Here is a 17,663-nt window from a genome sequence, read left to right as displayed (position 1 = left end):
AGAACCTCCGAATGGCTTTTGGCGCGTCTTTCTCCAACACAAAAGCTTTGGCAGACCCATCCTCTTTCCCCTCCTCTTTCTGCGTAATTCCGGAGTTGGGGGGATGGGTCTCCCCCCCTTATTCGCCCCTTCCTGTCCCACCTGGGACCCTGGCTCCTCTACCTTGCCTGAGCCTCGGACCCGACTTCCTGCTTCCCCACTGGCATCGGAACTCTCTCTGCTTTCCCCTGTGCTCGGGGATGGGCTTGAACTCAGGAGGGGAGGGACTTCGCGATATCCCCTGTCCCTCACATCCACCCCCCTCCCAAGCTCTCCTTCACCCCTCCCCAGGTCCCCCCCAGGTGTCGGTGACGACTGGAAGCCTAAGAACTCAGTGCTTTCCGAGCCCGTTGGTGTGAACACCTCCCCCCAGTCCTGCGAGCCCCCCCCTTCCGCCTGGGAGGACGGGAATCCCAAAAAGTCCGTGGCGTCAGAGCTGGTAGGGGTAAAAATGTTCTGCCAATCTGCTCCTTCCTCTGACTGGGTGGATCTCGGTGACACCCATACCTCATCCTCTGGTTCCTCAAACTCCGCTTCCCAGCACCATGGTGAACTGCTCTCCCGTGCTTCCTCCCCCTCCCCCTCCCTTTCCATGTGCCAGGGCTTGGGTCTATGGGGAAAGAGGGCGTGAAATTCTTCTATCAGGAATTCCTCCTGTATCTGAGTGGCTGGGACCCATTCATTCTGTGACGGTGGAGCATCCTCCCATGCCATGAGGTACTCCAGGCCCCCCACCCCCCACCTTGAGTCCAGGATGGCCGTGGCCTCATTGAGTTGCTCCCTGCCTTCCCTCTCCCCCCCTCCCTCAGGGGTTTGTTCGCTGCCTCGGAGCCTGCTGCTTTCCCTGTACGGCGACAGCAGCGATCTATGAAACACTGGGTGCACCCTCATGTCCTCTGGCAGTGCCAGCCTGTATGCCACCGGGTTGACCTGTTGCGTGACCGTGAAGGGGCCCAACCTTCTGGGCGCCAGCTTTTTGCACCTCCCTCTGATGGGAAGGCCCTCCGAGGACAACCAAACTTTGTCCCCCACCCTAATGACCTCCCCCGGTCGCCTGTGGCGATCTGCCCCCTTCTTGTACGCTTCCTTGGCTCTCTCCAAGTGTTCTCTGAGCTGCTGGTGCACCGTCTCCAGTTCCTCTGCCCAATCCTCAGCCTGTGGGCCCTCCTCCTCCTCCTCCCCCTCCCTCTCTGGGAAAGATCTGAGGTCGCGCCCGTAATTGGCCTTAAAGGGCGACACCCCTGTGGAGACGTGCACCGCATTGTTGTAGGCAAATTCTGCCAGTGGCAGGCGATCCACCCAGTCCGTTTGCCGCTGGCTGACGTAGCATCTCAGGTACTGCTGCAGAATGGCGTTGACCCTCTCCGCCTGTCCATTGGTCTGCGGGTGTCTAGCCGTCGACAAGCTGACCTCCACCTGCAGGAGGTTCATGAGCCGCCGCCAGAACCTGGAAACAAATTGGCGGCCACGATCCGAAATAACCCTTAAAGGTAATCCATGCAGTCGGAATACGTGGTCAACAAACAGTTTGGCTGTCTCTTCTGCAGAGACCGCCCTGGCACACGGTATAAAGTGGCACATTTTGGACATGAGGTCCACCACCACCAACACTGCGGTCTTGCCCCTGGAAGAAGGCAGATCTGTGATGAAGTCCATGGACACCACTTCCCACGGCCTGTGTGGTGTGGCTAAGGGCTCCAGCAATCCTGCTGGCGCTGCTCTGACCACCTTTGCCCGCTGGCAGGTGTCACAGCCCCGTACATAGTCTCGAACATCTTCCCGCACCCCTGGCCACCAGAAGTGTCTCATGACTAGGTGAGCGGTTTTGTCCCTCCCAAAATGACCCGCCGTTGGGTTGTCGTGCATCTGCTTGAGGACCGTACGTCTAAGCTGGGTGGTGGGCAGGTACAGTGCACCCTTGTAGAAAAGCAGCCCCCTGCGTGCTGCACAGTCTTTTGCCTGCTCCCCCCCCCTTCTCAGTTCTCTGAAGATGCGGTTGGCAAATTCATCCGCTGCCGTCAGTGCTGTGAGTTCTGCCTCGCTCACCACTGCTGCTCCGCAGGACCATGCTGACGGGGGGAAAATGTGCCTGGGTGCCGGTGGCGCCTCCTCCTCCATGTACTCTGGCTTGCGGGAGAGGGCATCCGCCCTGACATTCTGCTCTCCCGGGATGTAGTGTATGGAGAAGTTGAAGTTCGAGAAGAACTCTGCCCACCGTATCTGCCGCTGGTTGAGCACCCTGGCAGTTCTCCAGAACTCCAGGTTTTTGTGGTCCGTGCACACCTGGATGGGGTGCTTGGCGCCCACCAAGAAGTGTCTCCAGTGCTGGAACGCAGCGTGGATCGCAAGAAGTTCCCGATCAAACACCGTGTAGTTTCGCTCTGGCTGGGTCAACTTCCTGGAGAAGAAGGCACAGGGTCTCCACTCTCTGTTGGCGTCCAGTTGCAACAAAATGGCGCCCACAGGTTTATCAGAAGCATCTGTCTCCACGCGTAGGGGCGCGTCCTGAACCACGTGGAACAGGTTCTGGTCTGAGGCGAACACCCTCTTGAGGCTTTCGAACGCTGCTTGCGCCTCTGGTGTCCACCTGAACTTCTGCTTGCCTCTCAGGCAGTCAGTGATGGGAGCCGTAACGCGAGAGAAGTTCTTGATGAACTTCCTGTAGAAGTTGGCGAAGCCTAGTAGGGCATCTTTGCGCGTCCTGGGGCTGTGCCAGTCCAGGATGGCCTGCACCTTGTCCTTGTCCATCGCCAGCCCCTTGTCTGACAGCTTGTAGCCCAGGAAGTCCACCTCCTTGGTGTGAAACTTGCACTTCTCCAGCTTCACATACAGGTGGTTCTCCTTCAGGCGCTGCAACACCTCCCTGACATCTTTCACATGCTGCACTGGGTCATCGGAATAGATAAGGATGTCATCCAGGAAGACCAAGCATTTCCTGAAGAGGAGGGACCCCAGGACGTGGTGCATGAAGGCCGGGAAGCATGCTGAGCCCCCTTGCAACCCGAAGGGCATCACCAGATATTCAAAAGAGCCCAGAGGCGTGAACATCGTGGTTTTCCATTCATCGCCTTCCCGGATCCTGATCAAGTTGTACGCCCCCCTCAGGTCTAGCTTGGTGAAAATCTTGCCCCTGCGTGCCGCTGTCAGGAGATCATCCACTCTGGGCATGGGGAAAGCCACTGGCTCTGTCACTGAATTCAGCCGTCTAAAATCCACCACAAGACGGCGCTGTTGCGTGTCTTTCTTGTCCACCCAGAAGACCGGGCTGCCCCCTGCTGCCTTGCTTTCTCTGATGAACCCCCGCTTGAGGTTCTTGTCGATGAAAGCGCGCAGATCCTCCATTTCCTGGTCTGACATGGCGTACAGCTTGGCTGGGGGTATAGTTGCCCCTGGCACCAGGTTGATCTGGCAGTCAAAAGGCCTGTGCGGGGGTAGGTGGTCGGACTCCGCTTCGCTGAAGACCTCCTGCAGGTCCCAGTACGGCTTGGGTATCGCCTCACCCCCTTTGACGTGCATGGTGGCCACCGTGGCTATTGGAGGCCCCTCCCCTGGTTGGTGCTGCATGCAATGTTCCAGACAAAAGTCCGACCCAAACGTGATGCATCTCTGGTGCCAACTGATGGAGGGGTCGTGGCGCGCCAGCCAGCTCATGCCCAAGACGATGGGGGGGTCTGAGATGGTGGTGACGTTGAATGCCAGTGTCTCTGAGTGCCTTCCCACCGTCATTCTCATGGGGGGGGGGTTGATGAGTGATAGCCCCTCCCAGCAGCTCTCTGCCGTCAATGGTTGCCACGTGCAGAGGAAAATCCAGCTGCAGAAGCTGGATCTGGTGCTCTTCTGCAAAGTTTCTCGAGAAGAAGTTCGCTGACGCCCCACTGTCAATTAGGGCGAGGACCGTCAGGGGATAGCCATTTGGGAGCGTTAGCGTGACTTCTAGAACCACTCCTGCTCTGGGAGGGGTGGGCTGGCTCTGCTCCTCTCTGTGCGGGTGGGTGGGCTGGGGCTGTTGTCTGCTGACTGTGCCTGGCTGCTGCCCCTTGTCTCCTGCAGCCAGGCTTTCCCGTTTCCCTGCTGTGGTACTGCGTCAGTGGGGGAGGGCACAACCGTTCCCGCCTTTCCTTGCCACTCCCTGCGATGTGGGCAGTCTCTGACGAGATGCTGGGGGGAGTTGCAGAGAAAGCAATTCCCACCCCTTCCCTCCTTGCGTCTTGGCGCCGCTGGGGTTTGAAAAGCCCCCCCGCGCGCGCTATCAATCTGCATGGGTTCCTGGTCCTGGCTGGCCCCAGGCGTGGCTTGAAAGGGTTGTTGGGGGAGTGGCTTCTCCTGCGACCGTGGGAACCAAGCCCGCTTTGCGCGCGTTGCTTGCTTGTCGCTCCACCGGGATTCCTGTCTCACCCCCACCGCCAGAGCCGCTTTGCTCAGCTGATCCATATTACTGGGCTTTGGACCTCTCGAGAGTTCATCCTTCACCTCCTCATGCAACCCCAAGTAGAACGCCGCTTGCATTGGGGGTGACTCTAGTTCCCACCCCAATCTGTGCACCAGCATGGTGAATTTCGCCCAATACGCGCGAACTGTCATATTTCCTTGGCGTAAATTATGAAGTTCCTCCTTAGTCTGGTCCATATGACTATCGGACGAATACATCGTTTTTAAACCTTCTAGAAAAAGTTTGACATTCTTCATGCAAGGATTCTTTGTTGCGATTAACGGTCTTAGCCACTCCCTGGCTGCCCCGGTAAGGTGCTCCACAATAAACGCTACCCGGTGCTCATCATCGGGGAACTCATCGTGGTGCAGCTCAAGAGCATACACAATCTCAGTCTCAAAGCCCTGATATTCCCTCGGGTCTCCATTGAACTTGCTTACTAGGGTCCCGGCTCTCCTTCCTGGCAGCACTTGGACTTGGGGTGCCCCTCCCGCCTTGTTTTTCTCTGCATCCAGCTTGTTTTGGAGGTCTACCGCCACCGCCCTTAATTCCTGCTCTCTTTCCTGTAGCGCTCTCACCTGTTCCGCAAGTTGTAGCCGGTCGTCCTGGACCTTCTTAGTCTCTTCTTTAGCTGCCTTCAATTCCCCCTGCGCCTGCAGCGACAGCTGCTGCAGTTCTTGCTGGGCTTGCTCCGCGATCTGCCGCCATCTCTCTGCCTCTGACACGCTCATCCCGGCAACTCCAAAGTAGCCCAAAAAAGGATTCGGAGGTTGCTGTCACAGTGGCCGGAGTGGGCTACTTCAGAGTAACGACACTACGCAGCTCTGCATTTTATTCTTTTATTGGTGCTGCGTATTTACAGTGCTGAAGTCATTGCTATTTACACGGAGTGATGTGGTCAGTCGGTTTCAGAACCTCCGAATGGCTTTTGGCGCGTCTTTCTCCAACACAAAAGCTTTGGCAGACCCATCCTCTTTCCCCTCCTCTTTCTGCGTAATTCCGGAGTTGGGGGGATGGGTCTCCCCCCCTTATTCGCCCCTTCCTGTCCCACCTGGGACCCTGGCTCCTCTACCTTGCCTGAGCCTCGGACCCGACTTCCTGCTTCCCCACTGGCATCGGAACTCTCTCTGCTTTCCCCTGTGCTCGGGGATGGGCTTGAACTCAGGAGGGGAGGGACTTCGCGATATCCCCTGTCCCTCACAACATGTAATAATCTCATTGAAAGTGACTGTGGGTGGATGAATATTTGAGGCAGGGGTTCCCAACAAAATTTTCTCAAGGACCCCTCATCGAGCCGCTATTGTGACAAGGACCCCCATTAATTCCTAATCCTAAAATTAAAAAGTGAGAGCCAAATTAAGAGTCTTTTTATATTTTATATTTATACGTTTTTTACAGTTCTTCCTCTTCATCTGTAGGCCTTTGTCGTTTTAACGAACCACTTTTTAACCAACGGTCCATTTTTAACTACGCGAACTGTAGCTTCCGCGAAAAACAACGCTTTGTTTACAAACACTACTGTTTTGCAAAGAGGCAGCGAGCGCCAGGGAGGAGGGAGGGGAATGGAGAAGACAGGGTACCTACGCAGTAGCGCACAAATGAAGCCGACGCGCACAAAGCATCTTGGGGAGGTGAGCGTTAGTAGAATGCGCGCGCTGCCTCTTTGCAAAACAGTAGTGTTTGTAAAGTGCCACCTAATGGCATACAGCAGAACTACTGCCTCTATCTAATTCTAGTTTTGCGCTACTCTGCTCATGCAGGAAGCGACCAAAACAAAAAATCTGTTATCATACGAAATATATTTAATATATTTTTTATTCTAATAGCATCTTGCGGACCCCTCTGGCATAGCTCGCGGACCCCTGGGGGGTCCGCGGACCACCTGTTGGGAACCACTGATCTGAGGTATGTCTTTTAGACATACAGTACTGGCCTAGGCAACCCCAGCATAGGTTATCTGAAAATCTGGTACACTATATAGCTGAAGTTAGACACCTAAGGCTGCAATCCTATACCCACTTGTTGTTGTTGTTGTTTAGTCGTTTAGTCGTGTCCGACTCTTCATGACCCCATGGACCATAGCACGCCATGGACCATAGCACACCCACTTAACTAGGGATTAATACCCACTGAACAGAATGGAATCTGCTTCTGAGTAAACATACATAGGATTGCACTGTAAGCCCCACTGGTTACATGTGTTCAATTCCACAGTTCAATTCCACAGAAATCCATGGGATTAAAAGTTACTTTAACGCTTTGAATCATGTCCTTGGATATCTTTAAAACTGGAGAATTGTTATCAATGTTCATATTTCAGTAAACTAATTTACTATAATATAGTTACCACCCAGTAGTGCCTTTCCTATACTCTGATATTTTTGTACCCTTAGTCCCTGTTTTTATGACCTCATAGTTTCTTATGACCAACAGTTTTCCATAGAATTAAAAATATTTATCCAAAATGCCCCAAATATTCTTATAAATGGGCCTGTGTTTTACATATACAGTGGTACCTCTACTTACGAATTTAATGCGTTCCGAAGGCACATTCGTAAGTCAAAAAAAATTGTAAGTCGAATCCCATAGGAATACATTGGGAGAAAAAATTCGTTAAGTCGAAGCAACCCTATCTAAAAATTCGTAAGTAGAAAAAATCCTATCTAAACCGCATCCAAGATGGCGGACGGAGCTCCATTCGTAAGTAGAAACATTCGTAAGTAGAGTTATTCGTAAGTAGAGGTACCACTGTACTCATCTCCCTGTGTAAGCTGCATGGTGCATCTCTGTGTGCACGCGCTTGCAGAGAGTTGTTTTTAAATAATCACAGGTTTAGGATTAATGAGGTTTAGGATAATGAGCCGGAGAGCAATGCATCAAAACAGCATTAACATATGCACCATTTAAAACATTGAACTGAAAGTATACACTCTTAATCATCTGCTTGAACAGCCTTCCCCAGCTCAGTGTCCTTCTGAAGCTGTTGGATTCCCATTAGCCCTAACCAGCATGGCCTCTGGTCAGAAATGGTGGTAACTGGTACTCCAGAATATCTGCAGGTTAGTGGAGATTATGCTAGAACGTAAATATAGACTTAGGGTGTGATCTAGTCAAAGATTAAGCACTTTTTAATTCCATCAACTTCACTGGGACTGGGAGAGATTTAGGCTTTAATCCTATATACACCTGGGGAAAAGTCCCATTGAACTCAGTGGAGCTTACTTCTGATGAAGCATGTAGGATTGGACTGTTATCAGGGTGCAATGAAATCAATAGGACTCTTATTGAACTCACTGAGACCTAGAAGTGTTTAATTGGGGGATAGTTTTATGTCCTTCATGCTTTGTTCCTCCTCACTGAATTTGGATTTGTATCAACGGAGGAAAAGACATCAATGGAGGAAAATAGCACATCAGAATTTTATTTTTGTCAGTGGATTTTTCAATGAAGTTACATAGCTGTATGTGGCAGGAACCTAGCATATTGCTCATGGATACTTCCTGAAAAACCCCTGTGGGTTCTCAAGATTGCTGTAATGTCTTCCATGTGTCTTCCTCCAAGAGGATAGTGCCAAAAGTATTTCTACAGATGAAAATGCTGTTTGGAATTGGCTCTTTATTTGCTGCAATAGAGCAGCTACTGAAAGCATTTACTGAACATCACAGTAATCACAGATTACTGAACATCACAGTAATCACAGATTAGGGTCTTCTGGGGTTGTTTTGCTAAATGGTTCCTCTGCCTGGGGGAGGGGAGGGGGCTTTTTCTTGCATTCTAACCCTTGCTTATGTGTGCAGTAGTTCAGGGCTAATAACCCTGTTTCAGATAAGAGGATTTGGAATAAGAGGTTATCAATGGGCTGGTCACTCTCTGTAGTAAATATTGGTAGAACAAGACTATGGAGGATGTTTTTAGCCTTGAGATAATTCCGCATAGAAAAACCAGGAGGAAGTAAAGCATTGTGAATACTATTATTGAGTAACTTTGTGTATGTCCTTGAAAAAAATTCTTGCAAGAGTGGATTTTTCAAAGGCCAAAATAATACCTTGGGGCCCATGTCCCAATGACCAATCTTCCTTCAGCCCTTAATCTCTTGTTACTGCTTTGAGCACTCTGTTTAAGGCATCTTATAAACGGATAAATCAAATCATGCCTTAATTTTGCTCCTGTGTATTAGTGCTGACATTGCTGTATGCTTAATGGAGATTCTGCAGCTGTTTGAACACTTGAAAGCATTTAATATTCCTTGGATGTACGTAATGATGCTAATAATCTTTTTTATGAAATTATACTAAGATTATTACACCAGTTTTGGAGGTGGGATGGAAAATTATGGAGCTCTGTGGTCACCTAAGCTTCCCATGAAACCCAAATCCTGGCTTTGTCCTGTGGAAGGTTTGGAGCCAGTGTTTTCTTTTCAGATAAGAGTCCTGGGAGAATTGGGGTCAGAAGAAAATTGAGTACAATAATTTGCAGGAACTGGATCTTGTGATTGTTCAGGGACTGTACCTCAGTGGTAGAGCATATGCATAGAATGCTGAAGGTCTCAGATGGCATCCCTAGCATCCTCGGCTAAAATAACCAGGTAATGGGAAAAGACCTCTGCCCAAGACTCTGGGGAGCCACTGCCAACTAGTTTAAAAAGTACTGGGGACCACATCTAGAGAGGGCTCTTGCTCTCCTCATGTTCTACTTGTGGGGTTTCCAGAGGTCTTTGTTTTGCCACTGAGCAACTGAGTGCTGGGCTAGACAGGCCAACAACAATAATAATAATAATAATAATAATAATAATAATAATAATAATAATAATAATAATTTATTTATACCCTGCCCATCTGGCTGGGTTTCCCCAGCCACTCTGGGCGGCTTCCAACAGAAAATCAAAACACAATAATCTATTAAACATTAAAAGCCTCCCTGAACAGAGCTGCCTTCAGATGTCTTCTAAAAGTCTGGTAGTTGTTTTCCTCTTTGACATCTGTTGGGAGGGCGTTCCACAGGGCAGGCACCACCACCGAGAAGGCCCTCTGCCTAGTTCCCTGCAACTTGGCATCTCGCAACGAGGGAACCGCCAGAAGGCCCTCGGTGCTGGACCTCAGTGTCCGGGCAGAATGATGGAGGTGGAGACACTTTTGGAGGTCTTCACAGTTAATATGGGTTTTCAGCACCTTGGTTAACTTGGTCTTATTGGCAGACTTGACTGAATCCATGCTTACCCCCAACTTCAAATAATATACAACAATTACTTTCCTGACTTTCCCTAGGATTTTTTTGTAAAATGGTGCTACATTAGCTGTCTTCCAGTTCTCCAGTAAGGAGGTTGATTTTAGTGACAAGTTGCATATTTCTGTTAGAAGATTAACCAATTTCACAGTTCTTTAAGAACTCTCAGTGATGCCATACGGTCCTGGTGACTTGCTAATTTGTATGTTGTCAGTTAGCTTCAGAACCTCATAGAGTCACAGAATTGTAGACTCATATTATTCTTATTTGATTCAGTTAATTGTTTCATTTAATGACTGCTGCTTTTCATTATTGTTGTATTAATGCATAGCCTCAATATTATCTATTTTGTTAATTTTCTTTTGTTAGCTGTTGTAGGTATTCATTTGAATGGAAGAGAGGGATAGAAATATTAAATACTGTAGTATAATCTCATAATAATAATAATAATACTTCAGATGCTCTCTCCCAAAAACTGATTTGGGGTGGATATCTGGCTGACTTCAGATATGCAGTAAGAAGAATTCAAATCATTCCTTTAGCTTTTCTTTCATTTCCCCATCTTTCTTTAACAATCATGTTGCACCCTTAGCATCTAATGAATGAACTGCCTTCCTGGTTCCTGATTCTAGCCCCCAAATTCCATTATTCTCTATTCTCTTTCCCCTACCTGTATTTTTTATTTTTATTTTTTAAAGTGAAGGTAAAGATTGAGATTGACCTGGGATGAGAAATTCTGGCGTTTCCTTCCCTCCTTATGTGAGATAAGAATGGAAGTCTGGACAAGCTTGTGACAGGAAATCCTCCTGCACTTTGGTCTCCCCAACATGCTGCTCTCACCCTGCCATTTCACGGGGGGGGGGGGGCTTGTTTTGCTGACAAGACTGTTTAAAAATTGTTTCCAGCTGAGGTGGGCTAGTTGGAGTTTGCATTTTGAACCTAGCAATGAAAGGCTGGCAGAACCAGATAAGATCAATGTCAGACAGCCGAAGTACATTATACAGCAGACAGCAAATGCAGAGGAGGATCAATTGGAGAAGTTTAGAAGCTGCTGCTGAAAAATATATTTTTCAAGGTGGTTTTTTTTTTAATGTCAGGGAAACGCTATAGTTGCACAAAGGGGTTTTTATGACTTTTTAAATTCATTTTCTTCTTCTTCTCCCGTTCAGGTCCTGTTTGTTCCCAGACACTGGTGGCATTATGTAGAATCCATTGACCCAATCACTGTTAGCATAAACTCATGGATTGAACTGGTAACTATCCCCCCCCCAATTGTTTGTTTATCTCTTAAAACTGTCAGGCACACAAATGGCCTGAATGTTGACAGATGGGCATGACATCTGGAAGTGTGCTGCAGTAGTTTATAATAATGATCTAGCTACCTATTTCCATACACCTTACTGAGCAGACTTAACTGCAATGATCACAGGTTCTTTCCCGCAGGTTGACCTTCCCCTTCCCATGATGTTGTCTCCCCTGCATCGGAATTACATAGATTGTAAGCCGCTCAGGACAGAGACCTGTCTCTTACACTTTGTAATGTGCAATGTGTAATGTACATGGATGAGGCTATATAAACCATCACCCACATACTGTTGGACTCATATCAGCTCTAGCCAACATGGCCAGTGGTCAGGGCTGGGAGTTGGAATCCAGGGGGGGCCACATGTCCCCCACCCCTTGCTGTAGTTTATTTTTGTGTGTGTGGTTTAAAATCTGAGCGTATTTTCAGCTCTCTCATGACATTTCCAAGAAACAGCCTTTGGAGACCAAGACAGTACAAGCTAGAGGGGGTGAAGAGGAACAAAAGTGAAGATGCTACTAGTGTGTCTTTTTAGCTAAAGTGTCTGCTTCACTTTGATGTAATGTCATTTTATCTTCCTCCCCCCACATCGTCTACCATGGAACTCATGGCAGTCTATACATATATGGTTCTCAGGGTGATCCATCAACAGTGGCCAGACCCAGATCTACTTTGTTTTAGCAAAATGGGGGCCTCATGTGCCTTCATGCCATGTAACTTGGAACTGATTCTGACATCCTAAAAATCCCAAGGCTTGGTAGTATTCTACACAGGATGCCTTCTTCATCTTTTTACAAAACGGCATATGCTCTTGAAATCAAAGCTAAGCAAACGTTAGTGTTTTGTAGTCTCCGGTATTGCTTGAATGCAGCATGCTGGACAGAAGTTATTAACTATCTCCCCAAATTAAAAACCTCACAGTTTGGAGGCTTTGAGCTAATAAGTTGACTGTGGGCACTGCTTAACCCGAGGATTGCCTGGATGTCGTCTTTGTGGTGACAGTTGATTATACCCTATTATCCCTGGAGATGACAGCAGCATTACTTTTTAGGTGTAGGGCTATCTGTCTTGGAAAAATAATGCGTGACACGGGTGTTAAAATGTAATATCAAGAACATTTTCATTATTCACTCAAGCAGTTCTCCAGCTTCCAGCAATAACCAGCTGCTACCACGTTGATATGATAGGTGTGTGTCAAGCCCACTTCAATAGCCTTACTGATACAATTAATTATTTTGCTGAGACCTTATAATAAAGGATAAAGTTTTAATTTGTTTTCAACACACTGAGACCACTTCAACTCTTGCTTCTTACAGTAGGGAGGATTAATGCTATTCATGGATACTTTGAGGCAAAATGAACTTTCCAGGCTTGCAACCCCTTGAAATGCTTTGAGACTGTTCATGTACCCGAGGTAAGGTAGCCTAAATGTGTACATACTAAAATGTGAATAGATGAGCGGAAATGTTTCAGGCTTATGAAGCTGCATTGCAATAATTACATGTCTGCAGGAAAGGACATGTAAAACCACTGAGGTCAATTTTCCTAGGAAGCAGCCCACCTGCTCTGAATTTAATAGGTACAGACCCCAGATCTTTTCTGCATATATACTTCACAATCAGACCGTATGATGAATTTCTTAGTTTTAAGATTATAAAATTATTGCTGGTAGCTCTGAGACTACATAGCCCATAATACATTGTGACTCTCCATGAAATAAAATCATAATGAGAGCTACCTTAATTGTTTAGACTGGAGCAGATTATTTGTAAAAAGGTATTATAGATTCTGGTAAGATTGTCTGCAATTCCTAACATCAGTTTTATATTACAAGTCTCTGGCACTACATTTTAGTTCAATTTTACATGAGATTCCTTAGCAACTGCCCTGATGTGAGCAGGGACGGTGCTAGGGTTTTTTGCGCCCTAGGTGAGATCACCTTCTGGCGCCCCCCGCCTTCCCGTTCGGCGATTGGCCAAGGAGGTACGTGAGGGGAGGAGCCTGGAGTGTGGAGCGTGTCCTCCGCCGCCCCGCCCCAAAGGCCGCACACTCTTTTTTCCTTTCCTTTTTTTAAAACCCGTCTGCCTAACAACTGGGCGCGCGCACTCAGGTTCCCCCACCTCCCTGCCTGCTTTGATTGATTGGTTTGAGCGCCCCCCCCCCCATTTCTGGCTCCATCGTGTGGCACGGCCCTGCGCCCCCTGCAGGGCATTGCAGGGAAGCGCCTCTGCAGCAGCAAGCAGCAGCAGGAGCAAAAGCGGCAGCAGAGAGAGCGTTTGCAAGCGGGGAGACACACCAGCGGTCCCTCCATTTTGGCGACCTAGGCAACTGCCTAGTTCACCTTAATGGACGCGCCGGCCCTGGATGTGAGACAATGAAGTGGTCCTTCTGCCAAGCTTTCTTTTTCCTAATCACAATTAGTATTTTGCTCTGGGTTCCTAGGATTATTGAGCACATTGAAACAGTTGTTCCCAAACTATTTAATAAAGGGAACTTACCAAAGGAAACAGTAGCTTGTTGCACCATGTCTAAGAGTTTATCCAGAGTTTTGGGACTGTGATGATGATGATGGCGATGCTGTGTAACTCATAAAAATGACTCAGAGTGACTTGCACACACAGTAGAAGTTCTAAAGCCACGTGCAGTAAACACAATCAATAAAAACTTAAAAAGCAAACACACACATATCTAAAGAAAGAAAAGGCAAGTCTAGCTTTTATTGCATGACTTCAGCGTGAGTTGATATAGATAGCAAACAGAGACTGATGCTGGACCAGCAAAGGCTGTCTAGTCTGTACAGGTTGCAACCCTCCTTTGATAACTTTGAACAAGATCAATCTGGTGTTATTTGTTTGATATAGATGTGATATGGCACCATCAGAAATGCTAACGGTTTATTCCAGATAGTGCTTCCTTTGCTAGTGCAGTGATAAATAGTTGAGATGAAAGAGGAATGGGACAGTAGGTAGAGGATGGTAGATTTTATGCAGTTTCCATGGGGAAAGAACAAGCATCTCCCTAAATACCACCTTCCGTTTCCTTCCAGCCAAACTCAAGCAAGCAAGCCCCATTTCTTCAATCTGCCTCCATCTTACTATTTGCTATGGTGCCAGAAATGCCACGTTACACATTGAATTTGCTTCTCCTTGCCCATAAACAGTCCTCCGATCCAAAGCAATTCACTTAAACAAGAAAGCCTGGCCTGCCTGTGTGTCTCATCCTGATGAAATCCTAAATTAGTCTTTGTATTTCACCACCTAAAGGCACTCAGAAGAGACATGACAGCTTGTAACATAAGAATCAATTACTGGATTCTTGTTTCATCTTTAAAAGCTGTGTGCTGGTATCCTTCGTTAAAGACAACATTTGCTTTCCCCCCCCCCTGCTGCTGCTATTTAAGGCTGCAATAATACATCAGTGGGTTGGTGATACTGTCAGATGACAGTATGCTCCCTGGAATTTAAAATGATTTAGTTTTGCATTTGTAATAGCTCCCAAGGCGTTTGCTGTCTCTCAGAAATATCCTTTGTGTCTTAGCTTAAGTCATTTAGAGATACAATTTGGGACATACCTTTTTGATCTTCCTGAATTAAAGATCCTATACGTTAGACAGCATCCCTGTGGTATAAATTAAGGTTCACAAGACTCAATTAACTTAACAAGACGCTAATACAATGTATTGTCCACCAATTAGAAACATGTAATTGCTTGATCATGTGGCTTTTATGGGCATATTATGCAATAAAAGCCTATCTATGATAATAAGGGATGTTAATTCCCCACCCCCACCCCCAAGTGTATCTGCTGGAAATTAGAGATCTCTTTAACATGAGAGTCTTCTTTCCTTCAACTACAGTATTGCATACAGTCAGCAGAAACCCCGCATAAGCCTTGTGCAACATCTCCTCCCACCATGTGCCCCTGAGATTGGTTCAGGCAGCGGGAGAACCCTCAGAAGAGTGCAGGGGGAGGTGAGGGGGATCGTTCTGTCTGGCATGCTTGCCCTGATGGAAAGATCAACATAGCACAATATTAAATTCTTCCCTTGATATTTGTATTGTACAGGAAGTCATTATGTCCCCAATCCTGGACATGCTGGACCCCCATCATCATCAGTCAGCGTAGCTGATGGTCAGGGGGTCAAAGGAGTCATAGTCCAAAAATATGATGTAACCTAAGATTAGGGAAGCCTTCTCTAGTACTACTGGGTGAGGATTCTTCAAAGGTTTGGGGCACCATACCGTAGCTCCTGAAGATGTCAGTGGTGTGAATGGTGAAACCAGTAACTCTGAGCTGCAGCCCCTCCATCAGTGACTATAGGTCGGTAGAAGACATGCAGAAGCTCCCAGGTTTTTATCCTTGACATCCCCAGTTAAAAGGGCCAGGAAGCAGGTGATGGAAAAGAAACATGTGCGAAACCCTGGAAGAGCTGCTGCCAGTCAGAGTAGACAGTTTTTGTTGTTGTTGGCCTCCATCTGTATAAGAAACAGGTCTCTGTTCTGAGCAGCTTACAACTGATATAATTGCAACGCAGGGGAGACAACAAAGAAAGGGGAAGAGTTTTCCTTCTCCTAGATGGGCTACCTTCCTGGGTTAATGAGCTCCATCTGACCCCCCACTTCCCTCTACTGCTATGGAATTCAACTTCTTCCTAGAAAACAAATGAATCCCAGCTTTCATTAAAAAACACAACTTCCAATATGCCACTGAACAACAATTGAATATGCCACTGAACAACAATTGCTAGAGAGCAACCGCAGGAGAAGACTATTACTTGCATGCCCTGCTTGGTGGAGAAGTTAAACCATCTGACTTGGTATAAGTCCGCTTCTGTGTTTCCAGGTTTCTTGAGAAACTTGTAAGATCTTCTTTTCTGGAAAAGTTTTTTTAAGACGGGATGGTTAAAGACCCATCACAGAAGAACTAATTCTGCCCTAGTACTTGTGTTATGGGCTGCCCTCGCAAGAGGTGTCTTCATTCACAACCCAAAGTCCAGGAGCAGAACCTGAAAGCAAAAACATGGCCTTCTGTACTTCTTTGTACTGATTTTTTGCTTTATCAGCTCCACTAAAGAAGAGTGGCTGGCTCAAAACACATTGGGTTTGATCAATCACCTCTTCATTGCACCTCTGAGTTTCCCTCTCTTCTTGTTTCTGCTCTCCTTTCTATCCATTCCAGTTATCACAATGTTATCGTTCTTTTCTTTTGTAGGATGCAGATCATGAAGCCCGTGTAGAAGAGGCAATAACTCGAACGCTGATATGTGCAATCAAATCTGCTGAAACCACCAGTGTATCAGATTCCTGGCTCAACCCCACAGAGGTGAAGTTCCACATTAATAAGCCATGGTTTTTACTCCTTTTTTAAATATATTTTTATTAATTTTCCAATTAAAACCAATTATATCACATTCATTATTTCAAATTATACACATATATATCAATCAAACCGAATGTTATACCAAATCATCTAAAAAATTTTTTTTGGGGGGGGGTCCCATGCTTCAAGAAATTGGGGATTCCTCGCAACCGTCCACTGCCGTCTTTTTTCTAAAATTCAAATCGTCTCTCCGGGTCAATAATAATCCAGATCTTTCCCTTACAGTCACATAGATGTTTTCCTCTTTCAACCGATTGTTTCCCAGCTGCTGAGATAATATCAAACAAGGTTTCACAAATGTTCTTTCTCCTGTGTGAGTTAATCAGTCCAGCCTCCCCCTAAATCTTCTTAGTCTGGAGCTCCCTGTTGCGTCGTCAACACGAAGCAGCGCCATCTTAAAAAACTCAAATCACTTTCGTTTTCTCTCATTACCATGTAGATTAACGATCTTTGTAAAATTTACAGCTTTTCCAGGCCGAAGATCCAGACATCACACCATGCATAGACTCTTGATAAATTAATGGATCTCCTTGCCCTATAGCTGAACTTAGCTTCAGGTCGCTGCTCCAATTCAAAGTGCGTCACAGCTCATAAATCCTCCGAACGCGTCCAGGCACTCCTCCCGTCCAACTAGAGGGGGGCTTTTCTCGTCGGCAACTCCTCATCTTTAAAAAATATGCTCAGTAACAACAGTTTATAAAGTTCAACTCACACAGTCTTTTGCTTCTCTTTCACTCCAAACAAGCCAGGACATCACGTCTGGGAAGGTACGAAGTAACTCATATGAAAATTTTTTTTAAAAAACTCACTTCCCTTATCGCTCCGTCCCCATCAATTCTTCTTCCAGATGAAATGCAGCCTTTGACTCCTCACCCTCAGCAGCGTAAATTTCTCAGCAGTAAACAGCGCTTCTTCCCCTCCTTCTGAAGTATGTCCATAGATTTAAGCCTAATTATCTTCTTTAACCATGGAAATCCCCGCCATGCAGATTAGCGTCCGGGAGTCCCGGCCCTCGTAAGTGCTTCAGCCCAAGCTCCCCCCACTCCAAAAACAGTCGGAGTGGGTCTGGGGGCATCGCGGGCCAGCGGCCCCTCTCCGTAACCCCCGGAGAGGGTAGGGGGTTGCCATTTACTCCCCTAGCAACCGCCAAATTCCTTACGAAGGTCGGAGGGATGGAAAACAGGTCCGCCATTCCTGCAGGCGGGAACCGGAACTGGTTCTGGTTTTTACTCCTTTGACCCAGTGACATTTTTGTTTCTTAAACTGCAAGTCTATGCTTTGCAGCTGAAT

The 17,663-nt window shown here is 47.2% G+C and overlaps 1 protein-coding gene across 2 annotated transcripts in view; it reads left to right on the top strand.

Annotated features, from left to right (window-relative positions):
• The window catches only part of HSPBAP1 (HSPB1 associated protein 1), a 72,284-nt gene that overhangs the window by 38,913 nt on the left and 15,708 nt on the right, over positions 1-17,663 (top strand). Inside the window, exons 6-7 of one of the 2 annotated variants that reach the window (XM_035128910.2) lie at positions 10,861-10,944; positions 16,206-16,316. In XM_035128910.2, coding sequence (XP_034984801.1) covers positions 10,861-10,944; positions 16,206-16,316 — 195 coding nt within the window. The remainder of the gene's footprint in view (positions 1-10,860; positions 10,945-16,205; positions 16,317-17,663) is intronic. The other variant, XM_035128919.2, reaches the window with a different exon arrangement.

The sequence above is a fragment of the Zootoca vivipara genome, chromosome 1 (assembly GCF_963506605.1).
Source record: "Zootoca vivipara chromosome 1, rZooViv1.1, whole genome shotgun sequence".
Classification (NCBI taxonomy): Eukaryota; Metazoa; Chordata; class Lepidosauria; order Squamata; family Lacertidae; genus Zootoca; species Zootoca vivipara.
Note: the sequence above shows the minus strand (reverse complement) of the source record. Positions and strands in the feature narration are given on the sequence as shown.